We start from the raw sequence: 23,670 nt of genomic DNA, 5'->3' as shown, positions 1-23,670 counted from the left end.
GAAAATTGGTTCAAGGTAACCGCACACCTTCTTTCAAAGGGAACTCCATGGATGAAGTATGAACCCATCTGTCAAAGTATGCTCTGGAAAGGATTTTTACACATGTAAAAAAGTTAACTTTTATTATTTCGAATTGTACATCTATTTTAAATAGAAGGTAGGGTGAGTTAACCATGCATCGGACACCTACCTTGCTTCGGACAACTTTAAGCAATAAACTTTCATTGAACCTCAGTCTCCCCGTGTTTTTACTTGTTTTTGTATTAAAGATGAAGAATTAAACTTTTTAATGATGTCGATTTTTATTTTCATGTTGTGATAAAAATACCACAAGAATGGCCTTGAAATTACGTCATATTTTGCATCATCAAAGGGGAGTAACCAGAATTTTACGATTTTGCAATTTTTAGAGTTGTCGTTCTTTTAAATAGACGTCAACGGAACGGGTCGGACCTTGGTAAAATTTGCCAATGATTGATAATATTACAGAAATTTTCCAAAAATTTTACTTCAATGTTTGTATAATATATTTTAGAGTTGTTTTTAACTAGTATGTTTATTTCACCATACATCGGACACAAATTAACCATGCATCGGACACTTTCCTACGCATGGGTAATCACTTCCATTTTCATGTAAAACCCAAATGACAGCTGTTTTTTACGGAAATAGAAAATAGAAACTCTAAATTTTCAGTGAAAATACAAAATATCGATATATGACGACTAGAAGTGGACTCAATTTATTTGTTTAAACTAGATGATTATAACCCACGAGACAAAGGCGCGAGTTGCCATATTACTATGCATTGTAAAGCCTTTCTAAGGCGATGTGATGCAACTAAAATCTCTTCATATTTGAGGATCGAAATAGTCATTCAAATTTAATTAGAAGGTTAATTTTTAAATAAAAGATAAAAATGTTTCGATATCACTAATTTTAAAGCACCAAGATCAAGGTATGATATTTTTCTGGTTTAAATATCGTATGTCCGATGCATGGTGAATATTGTCCGATCCATGGTAAATTCTGATTTATTTCGAAAAAATCGGTCTTTAAAGATATTTTCTCAATAAATAGGGCGCGATTGTGTCAAAAATTTATATTTAAACCACATACTACACGTTAAGTTCCATTTTGATAATATTCGATCGGTAGCGATATCACTAGAACTGTTGAAGTGCAAGGGTGTCCGATGCATGGTGAATTCACCCTAAGTAGGAACCCTCTTCCAATACTTGTAAGTTATAAAAAGTGTATGTTTTACTTTTATCAAGATTTGGGAATTTTTTCTCCGTCTTCTCTCTCTGCTACAGTTTTAGTGTTGATAGAATGGCACGTAAATGAAAACTTGCTATTTATCACTGGTTCATCGGGGGATATAAACTGGGAGTTGAATCTTACACCACGTCTTTAAATTTTTGAATTTTGGGTAAGGTCAAAGGTCAGGGTCATTTAAAACAAATATCCACTTCTTATATTTCGGACTGAGACATAAACCTAAAGTTGGGTTTAGATGAATGTCCTTAAATTTACCTCTGACAGTTAGACAAAGTTCTAAGTCATTTTTGCATTTTTATTCTCCGAGATTTTTGGCACTTGGTTTCTGGAGGGTGTATTTTGTGTATTATGTGTTTTTCTAGGTGTGTCTGAATACACTCATTAAAATAGAATTACAAAATCGCTGAAATAAGCACGTTTTAAAAATATATTACTGTATATAAAAAGAGTGCTTATAAATATGCAGTAATATGATATTTTTAAAACGTGCTTATTTCAGCGATTTTATAATTCTATTTTAATGAGTGTATTCACAGATTCAGACACACCTAGGAAAACACACAATACACCATCCAGAAACAAAGCGCTTATGACATGAATGTTAAACTGTATCAAAAAGGTAGATAACTCTAAATTCAAACTTATTTAACAGTTCAGTGTCTTTTTCCATGAGTTTATTGCAATTGAACCAGAGCAGGAATATTATGAAGACATAATATTGTTACAGGTCCAATAAATATAAGACTACTGTATGGGTTCGATTCGTTTATTTAGTACATCTTGATTGGTTGAGCCCTAAAATTGAAAATATATTATAAATACATGAAAATCTGCAAATAAGTAATTACAAACATAAACAGACATATATCACATGAGAAATACAATGATATGACATGTTTAACATTATACTTTCCTTCATGATAAATACAGAATGTACAGCATTCTGAATAAAGGGCAATAACTCTTAATTTTAGCTGAACAGATTCACAAGGCTTTACAGATAAAACATAAAAATAAAGGTAGAAATGGATTTTGGTAATTAAGCTTGGTAGATCAAAAATATTTGTCAAACATACTTTATAACAAATAGCTTCATTAACTAATTCAAAGTAATAAAAATATCTAAAATATATAATACATGTTCTTACCAAAGACAATGTGTCTGGAGGCTTACTGATTCAGATTTATATACCGTATAGCGGGTTTTCTTGGCGGGTGTAAAATTTGGCGTTTTGCCTGCTCAAAGGTATGCCAATAATTTTTGCGTAATTTATTTTAGCGGACATAGGGTTTGAACTCTTTGCAGATGAACACAAAGAAGAGTACTGAATATTTTAGCGATTAAAATTTTAGCGGGCTATTATCAAAACGCCAAAATAAGCCAAAATTAGCACCCCGCTAAAATAACCCGCTATACGGTATTTGCATCAACTTATCATATGGTAACCCAGCACCTAGTCATCAAAATAATATAAAACAGTTCAAGGTGCTGCATACACTTTAATGTAGTTTTTTAACATTCAGATTATTTAAAACCAATAAGTCTTTTAATCAAGCAAAATAATTAACTTATTCAAATCTTAAGCTTTAGATAAACTTTATATTAACTTTAAATGTCATAGTCAAAAGTATAGAGAATTGATTAAACATCAAAATTAGTAAAATTAGTAAAGGAAATCTTACCTGCTGCTACATGTATCAGGACCAAGGTCTGGCTTGAAAGTGAAAATCATGAACTGCATGGGATACATGTATCACCTGACTGACCAAATGACTTAACCAATAGCAGGACAGGACAAGGCCTCAATTATGATAATAATAATACATCACATGGCACTACCAAACTGGACAAAACACTACACAGAACACAAAACACAACCACATGGCCAGATAAACATTGAAATTACATAAACAAACACATTTAATATTTTAATTAATTTTATTAATCTGACCTTACTACAATATAATGCTAGTTATATTTATTTGCATTTTTCTGGATTTACAGAAACGTCAGGGGTTTTAAAACAAGAGGCCCAAGGGCCACATCGCTCACCTGAGCACTTTGGCTATAAAAAAGCAGAAATCAGTTCAATTTTGAAAAGTTTATATATAAAAGTGGCAAAGGGGGGTATGATTTGAACAAACTTGAATCTACATTTTCTAAGGATGCTTTTGAATTGATATGACACATAATGGCTTCTGCTGTTATTAAAAAGAAAATTTTTATTGATAATTCATTAATATCCTTTGTATAACTATGATCCCCAGTTATGACCCCTCTATTCCTATGTAAAACTTTGATCGCCCATTGTGGCCCCACCCTACCCCTGGGGGTCATGATTTGAACAAACTCAAATCTACACTACCTGAGTGTAGATACCTGAAACTTTGATCATCCATTGTGCCCCCCCCCCCCCTGGGGTCAAGGTTTGAACATACTTGAATCTACACTACCTGAGGATGTTTCTACATAAGTTTCATCTTTCCTGGCTTTGCTGTTATTGAAAAGAAGATTTTTAAAGATTTTCCCTATGTATTCCTATGTAAACTTTTATTGCCATTGTGGTCCTGCCCCAACCCTGGTGGTGGTCTTGGTTTGAACAAGCTTGTTTTGAACAAACTTGAATCTACACTACATGGGGACATTTCCACATAAGTTTCATCTTTCCTGGCCCAGTGATTCTGGAGAAGAAGATTTTTAAAGATTCTTCCTGTGTATTCCCATGTAAAACTTTGATCATCCATTGTGGCCCCGCCCTACCCAAAGGGGCCATGATTTGAACAAACTTGAATCTACACTACCTGAGAATGTTTGCATATAAGTTTCATCTTTCCTGATCCAGTGGTTCTTTTAAAACATGCCACTAAATTTTCACTATTTCTTAATTATCTCCCCCTTTAAAGAGGGCGTGGCCCTTCATTTGAACAAACTTGAATTCCCTTCACCCAAGTATGCTTTGTGGCAAGTTTGGTCAAAATTGGTCAGTGGTTCTGGAGAAGAAGATGAAAATGTGAAAAGTTAACGACGACGACGACAACGACGACACACAACGGAAAAATTTTGATAAGAAAAGCTCACTTGAGCCTTCTGCATAGGTGAGCTAAAAACACATACTTGGTAAACTCACAGCTAAATTTTTTATTGCATTTAGTCATTTCAGAACTGTTCAATACACTAACGCTGAGTACTTATTTTTTTATTTTATTTTATTTTTTTTTTTTTTTTACATTATTGACCCCAGAAATAGAAACTTGATTTAGTATACTTTATATGGTGTGAGATAGTGATATGAAAATTCTAAGCTGGGCATGTATAAGATAGATATCTATTTTTCATTTTATTTTTCAGTCTTTCAAAATTGCTATTAGGCTTACGTAAATTTGCAATTCTATAGGTTTTTTTTTTTTTTTTTTTTTTTTTTACACCTAATAAAAAGAAAGATTCAGTAGAATTTTAAAGTGGATTTATCCAGATATTATTATTATGATATGAATTTCGATGAGGATGTTGATGAAAAATAAATAAATAAATGAAAACTTTTTCTTAATTTGTCAAATCGAATCATGTTTTCATTCACTAAGACACTATATATGTAAACACTAACAGCAGTTTTATGTGTTCAGAAATAACGCAACCATCAACACATGAACAATCTGATCAAGGTAAAGCAAAATAAGAAATTATTACAATTTAGTCAATGGAGTGGACATAGTCTTATTAAAATCAAACAAAATTCATATCAAATAGGAGCTTATTTTGCGATGCTATACTTTCGGATCTAGCTTTGATTCAAGGGATAGCATACATAGAGAATAATACATACTCTTTTCCATATCACATCTTATATCAGCCCAAGCCACCAATATCAGCCAGAGGGCCGAAGTCTGATTTTGACGTATCATATATATTATGTATTATTCTCTGTCATAAACTGTTGATGCATAAGAATTTACCGGGGGTATATACTACTTGATAACAGTGAACGTGTAAACTGTTAATAAATGAAGAAAAACAATAATGAAAATACTTTGTTGACCTTAAACATATTTATATATGGACCATAATTCTGGTATTTTGGCAACTTTTTTGTCTGAATTTTGGAAAGAAAAAATGGATAGTTTTTATTTTTTTTATGTGTAAAACTTCACTTTATAAAAGAAATTGGCTGGTTTCTCAAACATGCTTTTAAGAGTTTTCAAATGTTTTTAACATTTTTTTTTGGGGGGGGGGGGTTTCAGAAGTTGAAAATACTGTACAAATGTTACACACATTAAAAAGAAATACGATAAGATCTATGACTCACAATAAACGTATACATTTTACCTACTAAATGGATAACTAGTCCAACAACAGATGCCGTTATTTTGTGGGGTAAGGAGCTATGACGATTCTACTGTGCGTTTTCATATTGATTATCTCATCTTCAAAAGGTATATAGGCCTTAAGTCTCACTATTTAAATAAACTTTCTCACAAGAGAAGAAACTAGAATATTTATTAATTTAATTTTTCGATGTAATCAGTATTCGCATGAGACTTAAAATTTCAAGAAATGAAATGTACATTCAGCAAATATACAAAAATTAACCTTTAAGAAAAAAAGGGAAAATGAGTTTAATTAAAGGAAGGTTTGTATAAAAAAAAATAATATGAAAGACTGATTTTTTCACGTGACACGACAGCCATCAAACGCCAATGGGCCTCAGAAGTCTTTTCGTCACAGCACAACACAGCCGGGTAAAATCCAGCTTGTTTAGCTTCTAATTTCTGATGTAATTTATATAAGTAAATCTTATTAATTTTATTTAATTCAATATCCTATATTCATAGTTTTTGCATTTTTTTCTTTACAGATACTCAGCAAAACAGATAGTGGGGAAACCCAATGTTTATCCTCGCTATGGTGATTCCCAAGGGACATGGACACAGGCAACTGGTCAACTAAATGAGAACCAATTTATACAGGTAAAATATCATTTAAGAAAAAAGTTAATCCAGTGATTGTCATTCTTTTCACCTAAAATTGTTCCTTATTTAAAGACCATTCCAAGTTTTTTTTTCTGTTTTGCGTCCTTGTGCGCCTTGGTTTTTGAACCACCATGTGGGTGAATAAAAAAAAATGACCAAACACATGTTTTTCAACCTGCACTAAAAGAACAGACAATGGGAATAAATTTCTATGTCTCAGCATATGTCTTTAGATAGTGTCTAAATACCTGCCATGTATCTCAATTCACAAAAAAAAAAAAAAAAAAAAAAATTATGCCCAAAAATGATGCTAAAAATATCAGAAGTGCAACACCTTTTTTGTGACATTTTGAAAATTCAACATTTTTTGAAATTATGTGAAATAAATAATGATGGTTTATGGTGGAAATAAAAACCCTCCTGATAATATTCAAAGTATTGAGCTTTAAATATAGACTGCAGCAACTTTTGTTCGACCAAGTTGTGTCATTCAACATTTTTTCAAGGTCTGTGAAATAAATAATAATGGTTTATGGTGGAAATAAAGACCCTCCCGATAATATTCAAAATATTGAGCTTCAGATATAGACTGTAGCAACTTTTGTTTGACCAAGTTGTGGTCATGGCTGATGTTGAAAAAAATGTTATACCATGTCAGGAGTGCAACAGAAAAAATGTAGTATTGCCAAAAAACATCGATTTTAAAAATCTTCAAAAGACAATTAGTCAGAAAAGAATTTTCAAAGTGTAAATCAATTACTCATATTCAATTTAAATTTAAAAATGTTACATAAATCACAAGCAGCATTAATGAGAGTCAAGTATATGTGTATACCCAATAATGTCAGAAGTGCAACATTTGATGTTTTGCTCCCCAGCATGAAAAAACTTTTATCAGTATATGATTCTCTGATTTTTATTTTGGAAAATAAGGACACAAAGAATATTTTTACCAAGTAGATTTATCAATTAAAAGGAATATCTGTGTTTCAGATCTATATTTCTATGGTCAGGAGTGCAACACATTTTTTAAAGATTCAAGTTATATGATGAAACGATTTCTATTCATGCTAAGAAATATTCTTTAATTAATAATGATCTATTTGAATAATGTAGTACTAAATTATTGACTGTTTTATTATTAAAATCCTTCTCTTTTTCAATTTTATCAATTCAGATGTGTTTTTATCTTTTCTTCGAATTTTTTAAGAATGCGAAAAATACACACACGGAAAAATTGTTATAAAGTTCAAGTAATCACTGAAACAACAGAACAAGTTCTGATATAATTTTTCTTGCACCATTCTACTTTAGAGACTCCTATGCTCTCGGTCAGGAGTGTAACAAATAACAAATACGTTAAAGTTATTGCTGATCATATATATATATATATATATATATATATATATATATATATATATATATATATATATATATATATATATATATATATATATATATATATATATATATATAGATAGATAGATAGATAGATAGATAGATAGATAGATAGAATGTGCCTGGTTGAGCTCAGTTGCTTTAAGTGTTTGTTCTGTGAAGGAAAATATTCTATAAAATATATTATATCTTCTAAATATATATTTTAGCTTATTTTTTGACATAAATAGGTATAATTCAAGATATAAAACCAAGTTTAAATACTTTCATGTGTTTTAATTAAGAGGTATTGGACTATAATTATTGCACAATTTCGTTACCACTTGATGTTGCCAACACTTTATGAATTTTTGTTTTCTGTGGTTTTTATTTTTAATTTTACTGCAGTCAGGAGTGCAACAAAACTGTTTTATAATAATTATCAATGATCTTCATCTATCTATATTAAAAAATAAATTGAAAAATATGCTTGATACTATTTGATGTTCAAAACATTATGTCTATCAACTAATTACAGACATTTTACAGTCAATTCAGAGAATACTTTTCATCACTTAACACATATTTATTAATACAATGTATATATATTACACAATGCAAATAATCATGTTTTGAAATCCTGAAAATATGAAAAACCTGTCGTAAATGATAAAAAAAAATATCAAAAAGACGAACTGATTTACAAACTTAGAATGGGTTATTGTGTGATGTCAGGAGTGCAACACAATAATAAAACATAGGGTCACTTCAAATTCCAGTATATTTTTGTAAGAAAAATTGCATGTCAAACTTCTTTTTGGCTTAAATTTAAAGAACTGACTTAAATGGACAAAAAATGATTTAGGGGGAATTTCATCGTTACATTTTTTTTTTCATATTAAAACTTTTCAAACCAGAATTAAAAAAAAATAATCTAAAATAACAATCAAAAAGTCAATTTTTATTCCACATATGCAAGAGAAGAAACTCAATCAAGATTTAGATCTAATCATTTTTATCACTGACACCATTTTGAAGCATTAAAACTATAATTTCTTTGGATTATGTATTTAGAAAATCTTTTAGGATATACTGATATTTTCTTTTTTCAAATAAAGTTTTACTAATAAAAATTCTGAAACTTTTTTTATTTAATTGTCTATTCTATTGCAACTTCAGGAATTGTAACTAGAATGCATGTTCAATATGTTGATATAAGTGAAAAATATGTTATGGGTAGTTGAATTTTTTCCCAAAAAAATTCAATTTGGTGTTCTTTTTTTAATTCACCCATATCAGAAAAAAGCACAAAATCAGAAGTCCTGAAATTGATTCATTTGGCAGAAATCTTTGAATTTTGTCAATTTCTCCGAATAAATTTGTACAGTATGTCATATTATGTGTATTTTAAGCATTTAATGCATCATTATGCTAAAAACTAGATATTTCTTTTAGAAGAACAGATTAATGAGATCAAAATACTTTGAATGGCGTCATTTCTATGACCTTTTAGTCTGTGTTTTATGCTTTGGCTTGTGTGTGTGTGTGTTTTTAGAATAGGTAGCTAGATAGGTTATTGAAAGATAGGTGGTCGCTAGACAGGAAAAAAACTTTGAATGGCATAATCTAAAATCATAAACAAATTAAAAAAAAATGTTTTTGCACCGTTATAAACAAAGATGATCAATCCACAGCTGAAAGGTTTCTTACTGGGAAGAAAGTATCATTCCTTTTACAAATTCGAAGCTAATATTGTATAAAAGCTAAAGATAAAAAAGTAATTTTTAAGTATGCTTTTGATTTGTTTCCAGGTCAGATTTCCAGAAAAGGTTTGGATAACTGAGGTTAATATATATGAAACGTATAATGCCGGAACTGTGAAGAGAATTTTGGCGAAGAATAAAGAAAACCAGTGGGAAGAAATTTTTGCGGTTTCCCATGTACACCCAATCATGATCAGAAAGGCTAGGAAATTCTCCCCCAAAATAAAAGTGAGTTTTTTAAAAATGTATTTTCTGTTTAAGTATATAGTACAAATTCATTCATGCCTGTTCGTTTTAATAATTTCATGTTTTTTCCTTCTTAGTTATTTGACATACAAGCAATATGATAAAGAGCTGAAAATATAATGACCATTTTCTCTCCTTCACTCTTCTTAGTCGGCATCGTTTTAGCAACAAATGATTTGTAGATCATAAAATCGTAAACATTTAAATATTTTTTAATAAACTCTTAATTGATCCTCATTATATTCAGAAAGTGAATTTTCCTGTGAACGAGCTGAGAATAGAAGTTGATTGTTCTGTTTCTCCCTCTTGGGTAGAAATCGATGCAGTTGAAATCGTTGGAGGTATTTGGTTTAATCTAAATAACATAATTTATCTATAATTGAAATTAATTTAAACAAGAAAATGCTTTCTTTGGTTGTTAGTATGGGAATTAATGTTGCAGCTGTTGCAGAAAAAATACATAACGCGCGTAAGCGGGTTATGATAACTTTTTCTGTAATAGCTGCAACGTTAATTCCCATACTAACAAACAAAGAAATGCATTTCATTGCTTTTATTTACATCTGTACAAAAATCATTTAAAGTAGGATTAAGGAGGGATTCTTGTCTGGTTTCTGACTAGACGAAAAAATCCAAGTTTATTTGCTTGTATGTCTTTTATACTTAGCTGTAATGTACTTAAAAGATCATATTTTTCTTTACTCATCACAATTGTACAATTATAAATAGAAATGGTAAACTGAGTTTGAAATCCAGCAGGGACTATATTATTGGCGCAACTGCGATGTATGAAATATCTCCTTTTCTGCCTATCAAAATCACTTACAGAACAATACAATTAGTTAATTTGTTTTAAAATATCAAAGACTTAAACGAAATATATGGAGATAACGAACATTATTCAAGCTCAAAAGTCCATTAAACAATACAAAATAGGAGCAGAGCAAACACGGACCTCCAAAACATCAGAGGTGGGATCAGGTGCCATGGAGGAGTGAGCATCCCCTGCCGACCGGTCACACCCGCCGTGTGCTCCTTGTCATGATCGGGAAAATCCGTCGACAATTCAGTGTGTAAATAATGGCCTAACAATTAGTATGAAAAACGTCAGTCAGCATTTGACTCAATGATAAATTGTATTTGCTGACAACGTCATTGTGTCGACCATAGAACTTACGAAATGATGACTTTAAACGAGACAGCTGATATTCTTGTTTCATCAACTTGTTTGTCAATAATTTACCTCGTTTTTAGAAATTGTACATACGTAGAGCATGCTCTTGCGTATCGAATCAACTGAGAGATATATACCCCGTATGCAAGTGATGAAGGTATATTGCTGCATAAGTAAGAAAAGTTGACGATTGAAAAGTTAAAGTCATCACGTTTATCATAAAGCTTGGTTGTTAGATTACCATTAACGTCTTTTTCAAGTAAAATATCCAAATATGAAACAGATGTGTCAGACTCTGTGGTATCTTTTATCTCAAGCTCACCAGGATATATCGTATCGACATTAAAGAAATTTTGAAAATAGCTAAAATTAATAATAATGCCCTAAAATTTTAAACTATTGCAAATAATAATGATTTTCTAAACAAACTACAATCTTGTTAGCTTTTGAAAGCTTCCGATGTAAAATCAAATTTGAGCAAAAAATCAGTAAAAAGTGTTTTCTCTTACTTATTAAACGGTCAAAGCTTTTTAGCTCACCTGAGCTGAAAGCTCAAGTGAGCTTTTCTGATCACCCGTTGTCCGTCGTCCGTCCGTCTGTAAACTTTTCACATTTTCAACTTCTTCTCAAGAACCACTGGGCCAATTTTAACCAAACTTGGTACAAAGCATCCTTGGGTGAAGTTTAAATTGTTAAAATGAAGGGTTAAGTCCTCTTCAAAGGGGCAATAATCAAGAAAAGACAAAAATTGGGTGGGGTCATTAAAAATCTTCTTCTCAAGAACCACTGGGCCGGAAAAGCTGAAACTTATGTGGAAGCATCCTAGGGTACTGTAGATTCTAAATTGTTCAAATCATGACCCCGGGGGGGGGGGCACAATAGGGAATCAAAGTTTTACATTGAAATATGCAGAAAAAAAATCTTTAAAAATCTTCTTCTCAAGAACCACTGGGCCAGAAAGGCTGAAACTTATGTGGAAGCATCCTGGAGTAGTGTAGATTCTAATTGTTTAAATCATGACCGCTGGGGGTAGGGCAGGGCTACAATAAGTATTACAAGGGGGGGGGATCAGGTGAAAAACAGCAAGGCCAAAGTTACTCAGGTGAGCGTTGTGGCCCATGGGCCTCTTGTTGTTTTTGTATCATTTTGTATATTTATATGGCTACTTTACCATATGTGAAAATAAGAAATATTTAAATATAAGAAGTATATAAAAATAACTAATATATATCCTAAAACATTAAGAAATACAGAGGAAATTCGGATTAGCCAATATCTCCTTTAGTTAAATTTCATGAATTAATTTGGAAGAATCATCTGATAGACCTGGATTGGTAACATTTTTTGTGCAAAAAGAAAAACATTTTAACTTTTAAAATAGAAGTAAGCATCACATGATTAGCAACAGTAATTTTTTACTCTAAATGTTAAGGAAAAAGATGATGATCTTGACCTGACCTTGCTTCTAAAATAAAACGATCAAATTCAATCTAACTGGTACCATCACTTAGTGATAATGTCTTCTTGAATCTATGAAAATTTCATTAATTTTTAGATACAAGAAATATGAGAGGAATCCCTCCTTAAGTAGATTGAATACTGTATTATTGATATGTATGTCGCTGTACCTTTCATTGATGGAACAGCCACTGCTCAAGAAATCTGGAGAGGAGAAATGCTGTCAAGCGGTGTTTACTGACTGATAAACGACAATGGTTTTCTTATGGAATAAAGGAGATAATATTCTGTGAATGAAAATATTTCATATTGAAATATATTTTCTTCAGACATTTTGAAATGTAAAAATAAAGTACAAGTAGAATATAAAAGCCTAAAGGATCCGGATATTCAGTTACACGAAGAAGCTTACACAAGACTTAAAGAATTACGAAGAGACACATAATGCATAATAAAAAAAAAGAAATTTAATTTGTTTTTCACTATTTGTATTGATTGTAGAGTCTCTGAAGGGTCCCAGCTCCAGATATGTTCGGATTTTATATTCTTGATTAATTTTATGCCCACATTTATCAATCCTTTTTTTTAACAAAGGTGAATGCCCTGAACAGTTTAAAAAGATGTGGGATTCTTGCTATCTGATCAAGAAGGATAGGGTATCAGCAGACACAGCATTTGTAAGTAGAAGCGGATTTGGGAATGAATATATAGATAATGTAGTAGAAAAACTATTACTTTTGATAAAAAAATTATCATTCAATGTTGTTTTCTGGATTATATCCTAAAGGCAAACTGTTTAGACACTGTTGGTTATTTGGCCAACTTTGAAACTCTAGAAGAGGCTTTGCGAATGAAAAAGATTTTGAAGAAAATGAAGACAGGTACTAAGTTTAAATTTCATGGATACCATTTTTTATTTACTTATATTTCTTTTATTTCAAACTTAATTTATATCTTTTTTTTTGGTCCAATCAGAGAACGACCTTTTCAATACCTTACTAATTTGACTTTAATGAAAAATGAGATCTCGCTCTTATGTTGGGGAAGAAACATAAGCATATTCATGCTCTGTTTTTATTGGGTTTTTATAGGAATTCACTTCTATGTTGGGGGAAGAAACATAAACAGAAGAAAGCCCGGGGGTGATTGGAGATGGATCAAACATTGACAAATGGCCAAGATGACGTATCATGCCTTTGGTGCCGGAGAACCCAATGGATCTGACAGTTCTCCTCAGGATTGCATGTTCTTTTATGCGGGAGAACGGTACACGTTCCACGCCGTCCCCTGTGATAATGGTACACGCCTTGGTGGCTATATCTGTGAAGCATGAAAATTGTCAATTTGATTATAATAAAAATTGAAAGAAATTCATCATTTGCTAAGTTTCTAAAATTATTTTGCACAAAAAAAGGAAAAGACATGCATCTAAGGCTCCTGATGTACAAGAGGCAATTATGTTCATTAGTGACATATTGTCAGAAACGTGTTTCTTTGAAATGACACCACCACCCTTTCGCTTTGCTTCAATTTTTCATGTTCATTGATTTTTTTTCTTTTGATCTGTTTTTCCATTCCTCATATAAAAGCTGAAATAATTTACATTTTCAAAATATGAATGTTAGATCTGTTTTGTTTAAGTGGGGGTATTTTGAATTTATTTTTTTTTAATAAATCGTTTTTAGGTACACTATGATTTTTTTCAGTTTATAAAATATAGCACTGAAAATAACACAAAATACTAGTAATGCTTCGAGTACGTCTCATTTCTGTATTTAAACTACTATAAGTTTTTGTTTCAAATTGAACTTGAACCCTTTTGTTTAGATTTGGTGCTTGATGTTGATCTAGGTAATAATATTGCTCCAATATAAAAAAAAAAAAACAAAGATGTTATAACTAAGACTTTTAGGGGAAAAATGAAATTTAACCAACGTTGAAATAAGTTAAGAGTGTATATTCACGAGAGGGTTAGGTAGGGGGGTTGGATGGTTCGCTGGTTATTTGGTAAAATAGTCATTTAATAAATCAATTAATCAGTCAATAATCAAATGAGATTGGAAATCAGAAAACAAGCAGTAAAATTCAATTTTGTCACAATATGTCAATAATTCTAAATCTTATTCACTTACTCTATGTTTTCTGATTTCTGAACTCCATTGAAACTTCAAAATCATCGTAGTATACACATGGGCTAAATGTACTGAACTATTAAATAACCAAGAACATTGTGTAAAAATCTAATCAAATGGTAATATTATCATCCAAAAATAAGTCATATTAGACTCAACATCTATATCTTAGTATGACCAGATATGCAATTATACAAATATGTTTCAGCTCAGAATGTGCCTTAGGTCATGCTACCTATTGCAATGGGTTTCTTTTAAGGGAGCCGACTGGAGTTTTATTGTGTGAAAACTACTATAGAGAAACTCTTTAATTTTATACCATATGTACCTTACATTGACTTCAGTATACATGCCAAGTTTAGTGAAAATCTACCGTCTGATTATTTTATAAGGACCATCTCAAAATACAGGTACATTTACTATAGAATTATATAGGAAAATACCTTTTTTCGCACTTCAGAGCAAATTATACAAATGCTACTATAGACTTTTTGCTCAAATTATACTATTTGTTGGGTAATGCTTTATTGTACATTTTATGCAAGAAACACAAAATTCTACCGCCTGGTTTCCAGAGGGGGCATCTAAATATGTCAAAATTCATAGTATTTTCCTGTTTTTATGGAGTACAACAAAACATGACAGATAGCGCAGATTTACATAAAAAATATAAAAGTGATTGTGAGATTCTCAATTTCCTATGTTTAAAATTTCAAGAGCATCTATTGTATACTTTTTATTTTATGACATAATTAATGACCCCGCTTTAAACAGCTTCGGTTATTCATAACGTCAAAAACACACTATTACGACGTCTATCTACCCATCATTTGAAAAATCGTTTAAAAAATCGGTTATTTAAAAACTAATAAGATTTTTAAACCTGATATTTCCTAAATTTGTTAATTTTTATAAATTATGTAAAAAAAAAAACAGTTGCCATACACTTCATTTTACTATGGCTCCAGTGTGAAATTTACCCATCAAGGGAAAGTGCTACTCTAGAGAACAGATTCCGGTGGGAAAGCTGGTTCTGGGAAATCCTACTTTACAACACCGGTGATTTTTTAACTAGCTTATATTTTTGCAACAAATAGCAAGCTTGTTAGGAAATATTATTCTTGTACTTCTTTGTTTTCCATAAAAATATACGATTTTGATAAAATATATATGTTTCTTACACATTATCCAGAATCTTATCGAAATAGGTCTTCTGGGTTTCGCAGAACTATCGTTAAGATTTGTCCAAAGACAGACCTTTAGACAATCATAATCAGGACTTATGACAATCATAAGCTTAAGCCATGTCACTACCTTTTCACAAAAATATCTTAAGTGTAAAAAATCTTAAGACAAGTCTTAGTACAAATTACATACTGTTATATAACAAGGATTATTATTATTATTATTATTATTATTTTACGAATTTCAGGAAACTGAGTCGCCTTTCTTTAATGATTTTTAATACACGTACTTGAAGTAGTAGTGTGTCTTGAATGATTTCTTTATTTGCTTGTAAAATACATTTTTGTTGCAATGGCCTCAATGTACTTGGGGGGGGGGGGGGTTAAATTTTAATACATTTAATTACAAATTTCACATTAAAAGTTTAGACTTTATCAAGTTAAACTTGTCTAGAACAGTCTAGACTTTAAGTTACAGATTAGTTTAACTTGATAAAATCTAAACTTTAAAAGTAACATAAAGACTGTGTGAAAAAAGAAAGTACTAATAAATTTGCATAAATTTCATTTGCTCAGATTAATAAAGGTTGTTCAAAAATGTATAATGTGATGCTAATTAGAATTAAATTCACCATTGCATTTATGCCTGTGCGAATAATGCAGTTGTAACAACAGTGTGTTCAAAGTTTCCTCTCTTAGCTTTTATGTTTGGATTTTCTTCCATAGCCTTTGACTTTCCCAAGCCATCCACCAGGCAGTGGAGCTATTTAACCTATAGCTGGGAACTAGGTTTGCAGGTATCAGGGCATATCCAATCACCGTTGGGCCATGCATACCGTGCATTTAGGGGTCTAGTTTCCTCCAAGACCCTGTGGTTCTGCTCGGGGCCGTAAGATACCCAATTCCCATCTGCTACCTCGAGGAGGAGTCCCATATCTGGGCCACATACATTTAACTGCGTAGAGGCTATACCTGGCAGAGAAGACTTACACATTTTGCTTACTCTTTCGAGTAAACTTCTGGCCAGGGGTGGTGCTGAAAGCGAGAGTGACAAGCACAGACACAGACAAATACACACACTGTACGCATCACACAGCCATTTAGCAGATTTGATTAATGTTAATACCGTATTATTATGAAATATTTATATAAATTGGGAGTAGAAGTATAACGGCTTAAAGAGCTAATTAAACTGATCGATAAATAATAATAAGTAATAAATAATAAATAGTTCTGTTTTAAAGATGCGTCTATCTGTTTGTTTTGTATTTGTATTATTTATGTATGTCTATGTGTTGTTCTATGTTGCTATTATTGTAGGGTTGAAAATATTCCAAATATTCCAAAATAAAAAATTTACAGTGGATCTCGGTGTTTGAAGAACATTTAATGTACAAAGATAAGATATAATTGTTTCATTTTATTTATCTCTTATTAACAAATCTATCAGACCATTAAAAAATCTGGAAGTACTTTTTGTATTATACGTATGTAATAAAAATCCGTGTTTTATTCTCTTATTCAATTGATTTTAAAATTACATTATTTACAGTGACTAATTATCATGGGTGCATAGCAAAGGACAATAACTTCTATGAGTAGAATACAAAATAGAGCCCTGCCTAGCACCAGCATGCTTGACCAAGTGGTCCAGAATTTCAAACATCTGGTAAAAATACCTTTGCTTAATACAACTTTGTATTCTATTTGCACCCTAGATGCCCAGGAAGAGAGAAGGTTTTCGAAGAAATAATGCATTTTCACTATAGATTCCACTCAGCCCCAACCTAAAACTAGAACCCCTGACCAGGGGATATGAAATTCACAAGAGGTACCCTTTCTAATTATAACCATGCATTTAGTTTACCTGCTAGAGAAAAAAATCAAAGAAACAATGCATCTTCTCTATTTAATCAACAGAGTCCCCACTCCTACCACCAGAACCCTTGACCTAAGGGTCACAAAGTTCACAACTTTTGAAGGGGCACTAGAAATCAACCTTATATTGAGAGCTCATTTTCTAAGGATGAAATGCTTCAAAATCACATTTCAGTCTTTAATACTTTAATATTAAGGAGGCTGGGGGGTCAACAAATTAACCATCAGATATAACTTATTTTTTTAGATATGATATCTTAAGCTGTCAACTATCATTTGGCAAACAAAAATTTCATACATTTTAGTTTTAAAATTTGATTATTTTTGTATATCTTTATATGGAGCTCTTCTTCTAAAGGAGATCAATATAGTCTGAAAATGGCCACAACCACCCAGCCCTCTTAAAGTCAACGAAAATGAATTCGATTTATCCTATATATACTGGATTCATAAACTCCAAAATTACATTGCAAAATACATTGCAGGTTCTCGCAAATGCTGTACCAAGCCTTTTTCTTTACTGCTCACAAAAATATTAACTACTGTGAAAGCGAAACTTCAGACACTCTGTGATGCAACATATTCAGGAAGTGGTGTTAATCAAATTTGGATTTTCAAAAACTTGAAAGAACTTTTTAGAAAATTTATAATCAATTTTTTTTTCAAAACACTTTATACAACCACTACTCACGATAAATTAAAGAGCAGCGCAAGCTTTTTGATATTATAAACAACTGCTTCTCCGATAAAAATGGAACTAAAAATTTTAATACTTTGTGATTGGTCATCTATAGGATTACGTTGTAGAAAATCATTCTGATTCTACACACAAGTACTCTGAAGATGATATTAAACAGATGCTGGTTTTCCTCATTGACAATATCTATGCAGTCTTTAGCCTTCCAACAATCTGTTTCAATTCCAGTGGATGCTAATTTTTCTCCTTTACTTTATGTTCCTTTGAAGCATAATTTATACTAAAAACATCTAAATAATAAGAAGAAAACTTTTGCTGTGACCTTCAATTGGACATTTAGATATACCAACGATTGATTGATTGATTGTTTGTTGTTGAACGTCCCTCTCGAGAATTTTTCACTCATATAAAGACGCCACCACTTGCCAGTGTAGGGCTACAAATTTTGACCTATACTCGGCACTCAGGGCCATTGAGCAGTGAGGGATCATTTTCGTGCCAGCACCTACTGCGATATTGAACCTCGGTTTATACGGTCTCATCCGAAGAATCGGTCTCAACGTCCCACAGTGGGATTCGAACCCGCGACGTAAGGATCAACTCCTTACTCCGCGGCTCTAGAGCAGACGCTCTAAACACTGCGCCACGCGGGCGACTATATACCAACGACGTTTTGTCATATAATAATAACTACTTTAATTTCATTCATGTCGACTCGATATATCCCTTTAAACTCGAATTATAAGAAAGCCCTGATTTTGCGTATTTTTTTTTTTTTTTTTTTTTTTTTTGTTTAAAATTTGGTTATTTTCTTGATTATAAAGAATAATGACCAACTACCAATTAAAATTAATGGCAAATGAGAGAGATCATTTAAACTTTTTCTTATTTATGTAGTAATATTCCATTTCAACTGCATATAGTGTTTATGTCTCCCAACTGATTTGATACGCAAGAGTATCCTCTGAGTAAAATTAATTTTTAAATCGAGACAGACTTCTGACAAATAAGTTGATGTTAAAGGAATTTCAACAACCTCGTTTAAAGACAGCATTTCGAAGATTCTACGGTTGTTATGATGACCTTGTTTGCAAAACAAGCCATCATTGGGTCATATTTTTGACTAACATGTTTGTTACCTATCTTTAGACCACTAGTAATGGGAATGCTTTTAAATAGTGTTGAACAGTGGTACATTTATAAACAAGGACTATTTTGTTGGCCTTCAACTCGACATTTCGATATATCGACGACGTTTTATCAATTAACAATAGTTACTTCCATTACTTCCATTCATATGTCGACTCGGTATATCACAATGAGCTTGAAATAAAAGATACCACAGAGTCTGACACATTTGTTTCATATTTAGATATCATACTAGAAAAAAGACGTTAATTGTAACCTAACAACAAACTTTTCAATCGTCAACTTCCCTTACTTATGTAGCAATATACTCTTATTACCTGCATATGGGGTTTATGTCCCTCAGTTGATTTGATACGCAAGAGCATGCTCTACGTATGAACAATTTCTAAAACAAGGCAAGCTATTGACAAACAAGCTGATGAAACAAGGATATCAACAGTCTCATTTGAAGTCATCATTTTGCAAGTTTTATGTTCGATACAATAACCTTGTCAGCACATACAAACTATCATTGAGTCAAATGCTGACTGACTTTTTAATACCAATTGTTAGGCCATTATTTATACACAGAACTGTCTATGGATTTTTCGGGTGGGGGGTGTTTCCGATCATGACAAGAAGCACATGGCGGGTGTGACCGGTCGGCAGGGGATGTTCACTCCTTCATGGCACCTGATTCAACCTCTAAATTTTGAGGTCCGTGTTTGCTCTGCTCTAAATTTGTATCGTTTCATTGGACTTTCGAGATTGAATACTGTTCATTATCTTCATATTTCATGTCACCTGTTTTGTCAGCTGAAACAAATATCAAAATAAAATGACAATGAACTTTATCATGAATATTGTATGGAGGTTTGAGGGTTTTTAAGGAAACATATATTTATTTTAACAATACCTTTATACCTGTTAATGATATGCACTATTACATTAGTTAAATCAAAATCAGATGCTTTGGTTGATTTTTATCAATTTTTTTTACCATTTTTTGACATCATAGAAAAAGTATTGCATGTAATGTATGGAGATAACGAACAGTATTCAAGCTCAAAAGTCCATTAAACAATACAAACCCTGGAGCAGAGCAAACATGGACCTCTAAAACACCAGAGGTGGGACCAGGTGCCATGGAGGAGCGAGCACCCCCCGCCGACCGGCCACACCCTCTCGCGCTCCCTGCCACGATCGCGCAATAACGGAAAAATCCGTCAACAACTCAGCGTGCAAACAATGGCCCAACAACCAGCATGAAAAACATCAGTCAGCATTTGACCTAATGACAAACTGTATCCGCCGACAAGGCAACTGAGTTATTGACTAACAAATTGATGAAACAAGAATATCAACAGTCTCGTTTGAAGTCGTCATTTCGTAAGTTCTATGGTCGATGCATATTAGAAATTGTTCATACGTAGAGCATGCTCTTGCGTATCGAATCAATTGAGAGACATAAACCCCATATGCAGGTGATAAAGGTATATTGCCGCATAAGTGAGGGAAGTTGACGATTGAAAAGTTAAAGTCATTTTAAAGCATTCCATTTTAAAGTCATTTAAAGGATTTATTATACAGCTAATATTTGTAATACCCTTTCATGGTGTGAGACAAATTTTCTAGTCGGTGAGCAAAGTTTTGATGCTGTTTATGAAGATAAGAGAAAATAAAGACAAGCATGCCATATATGGTTGTGTAGATAAATTATCGTAGAAGAGCATTGTAATAAAATGTTTGCCATTACATTTTTTCTGAAAGAGCAAATGACTACAATTCTGGGAAGAGGGTACTCAACGTAATTCGGAGTTAGATACCTTGTGTTTTATTATACTATGGGTTGAAAGATTTATTACAGAAACAAGTGCCTGTGGATGAGGCATTTTTATTCCCCATCAATTTCAAAGAATCGGTGTTAGTCACCAGGGTTTTATAGTTGCATTATTTGGTGTAACATAAAGAGGTTGTAACATAAAGGGGACGTAAGTTTAAGACCGTGTTTAAGAAGGACTTAAGTCCATTCTTAGAGTTAAGACTGTAACCAGCAGCGTGCTAAGAATTGACATTCTATCACCCGCCGATAGAGTTGACTTCAGAATGTCTTTTGTACCATTATACATATCTAAAACTACATGTATCTATTGTTAAATCTCGGTATTAGATCATTCATTTATTCCAATTATGAATAAAACAAAATAAATGTCGATATGTGGTAGCCCTATATAACGACCTCTTGCGTCTTCCAGATGTGTGTGTGTGGGGGGGGGGGGGGGGCAGAGAAATGATCTCAGTGAGTTTCAAAACAATGACTACACGTGGAAACATGATAAAAAGTGCTTGTGAACTAGAAACAGCGTTGACCTTCACATGTACGGATTCAAACAGGGTGCACCCAATTCTTAGAGAGAGAGAGAGATATATGGGTGTTACTTTGTTGGAGACAGACCATAAACAGTTTTCGAAAGCAATTCTCATCGAACTTGATTATAAACAGTTTTATCACCAAACGTCAATATTGTTTGCTTAATGAATTCACTAATACATCGAGTGAAAAAAATCAAAATTTATCTTTTGTTTTTAACTTCTCAAATACGGAATTCAATAATTCAATTTCAAGTATCGAAAAGTTCGATTTTCTTGCCATGTCTACGATGATGACCCACTATACCTTAAATTACACTTTTATGTCACAAAATCCTATCTTTCCAAAAATACGTGAAGACTATTTTGTCAAGGGTCACAAAAAGGGGATAGGTTGAAAGAGGATAGTTGAAATTTCCGGAGAAGATTTGGCTAACACATGTTAACATATACGAAGTTTATAATGCTGGAGCTGTCACGAGAATATTGGCGAAGAATGAAGACAAGCATTGGGTTGAAATATTTACGGCTCCATATGCACACTTAATCAAGAGATCTAGGATATTTTCCCCCAAAATAATAGTGAGTATTTTTCAAAGAATTGAGTACAACAGTTTTTTTTAAAGTTTCTAATTGGTAAAATTCGCATTGGTTTAAAATGTTTAAAATTAAAATAAACACTTTTTTACTCAGAGAGTGAACTTTCCTGTGAACGAGCTGAAAATAGATGTTGATTGTTCCGTCTCTGGTTCATACGTATATATTGACGCAGTTGAAATCGCTGGAGGTATTTTTTCTCATCTAAATATTTTATTGCTTTAAAATTTATCAGGTACAAATCAATTCAAGCTTAATTAAACGAAATTGACCACAAAGGAAAATGTAGAACCTCTATTTATTCCCCTTAATATCAATGCATTTCGACTGAGATTCGGTGTTAATCATCAGAGTGTGATTAATTTATTGTTTGGTGTAAATTTTAGCAGATTTATTAATTATTTTAACCTAATAATATGGAAACTCTTATTACATGGAAAAGCTTACACACATGTTGATGATCTTTTAAAGTAGATGAACATGGGAAATAATTGAAATAATACTAATTGTTTGGCCATTATTTACACACTGAATTGTCGACGGATTTTCCCGTTATTTCCCGATCATGACAAGGAGCACACGGCGGGTGTGACCGGTCGGCAGGGGATGCTCTATCCTCCATGGCATCTGATCCCACCTTTGATGTTTTCTGGAGGTCCGTGTTTGCTCTGTTCCCGATTTATATTGTTTTAATGGACTTTCAGCTTGAATACTGTTCGTCATCTTCATATTTCATTTTCTCTCTATGGTTTATTTTTAAGGTGGTTGTCCTAGACGGTTTAGAAAACTCTGGGATTCTTGTTATCTGATCAAAAAAGATAAAGTGTCAGCTGACATGGCATTCGTAAGTAAACAAAGACTTCAAAATGAATGTTTTGAAATGATAGTATATAAATTAAAATTTCTTTTGATTACTTTTCAAATGCTTCTTTTATGAATTAAATCCTAAAGGCCAACTGTTTAGACGCTGGTGGTTATCTGGCCAACTTTGAAACTCTCGAAGAGGCTTTGCGAATGAAAATGTTCCTAAAGAAAATGCATACAGGTATTAATGAAAAAAAAATTATGGGTGGCCTTGTCAAAATTCTTATTGTTTCCTCTAATCAGGTTTCACTTATTCTTTTATATATATATATATATATATGTATTTCATTATTTTTAACTTAAAATATCAGGAATTAACTTTTACGTTGGGGGAAGAAACATAAACAGAAGAAAGCCCGGGGGAGATTGGAGGTGGATCAAACACGGACAAATGACCAAGATGAAATATTTTGCTTTTGGCGCCGGAGAACCCAGTGGATCCGACCGTTTTCCCGAGAACTGTATGTTCTTTTATACAGGAGAACGTTTTGCGTTCCACAATGTCTCTTGTGATAATGGTTCAAACTTTAGTGGCTATATTTGCGAAGCATGA

At 32.3% G+C, this 23,670-nt stretch overlaps 1 protein-coding gene and 1 pseudogene across 1 annotated transcript; both read left to right on the top strand.

Moving 5' to 3' along the window:
- Positions 1-5,889: 5,889 nt before the first annotated feature.
- LOC133173598 (F-box/LRR-repeat protein 4-like) lies at positions 5,890-12,818 on the top strand. The gene is made up of 5 exons (XM_061308581.1): positions 5,890-5,909; positions 6,135-6,246; positions 9,438-9,617; positions 9,883-9,976; positions 12,769-12,818. Exons 1-5 carry the CDS (start codon positions 5,890-5,892, stop codon positions 12,816-12,818), a joined length of 456 nt encoding a protein of 151 aa, XP_061164565.1.
- Positions 12,819-12,860: 42 nt separating this feature from the next.
- Positions 12,861-23,670, top strand: LOC133173597 (uncharacterized; annotated as a pseudogene).

This window comes from Saccostrea echinata, unplaced genomic scaffold (genome assembly GCF_033153115.1).
Source record: "Saccostrea echinata isolate AGI-Se365-2 ecotype Australia unplaced genomic scaffold, CSIRO_AGI_Sech_v1 ptg000056l, whole genome shotgun sequence".
Classification (NCBI taxonomy): domain Eukaryota; kingdom Metazoa; phylum Mollusca; class Bivalvia; order Ostreida; family Ostreidae; genus Saccostrea; species Saccostrea echinata.
The sequence above is the reverse complement of the archived record's forward strand: the minus strand, read 5'-3'. Positions and strand labels throughout refer to the sequence as shown.

Coding starts and splice junctions, on each gene's coding strand:
- LOC133173598 (XM_061308581.1), top strand. CDS start 5,890: ATGAGTTTAATTAAAGGAAG. Junction 9,618..9,882: donor AATTCTCCCCCAAAATAAAA/GTGAGTTTTTTA, acceptor CATTATATTCAG/AAAGTGAATTTTCCTGTGAA. Junction 9,977..12,768: donor TGCAGTTGAAATCGTTGGAG/GTATTTGGTTTA, acceptor TATTGATTGTAG/AGTCTCTGAAGGGTCCCAGC.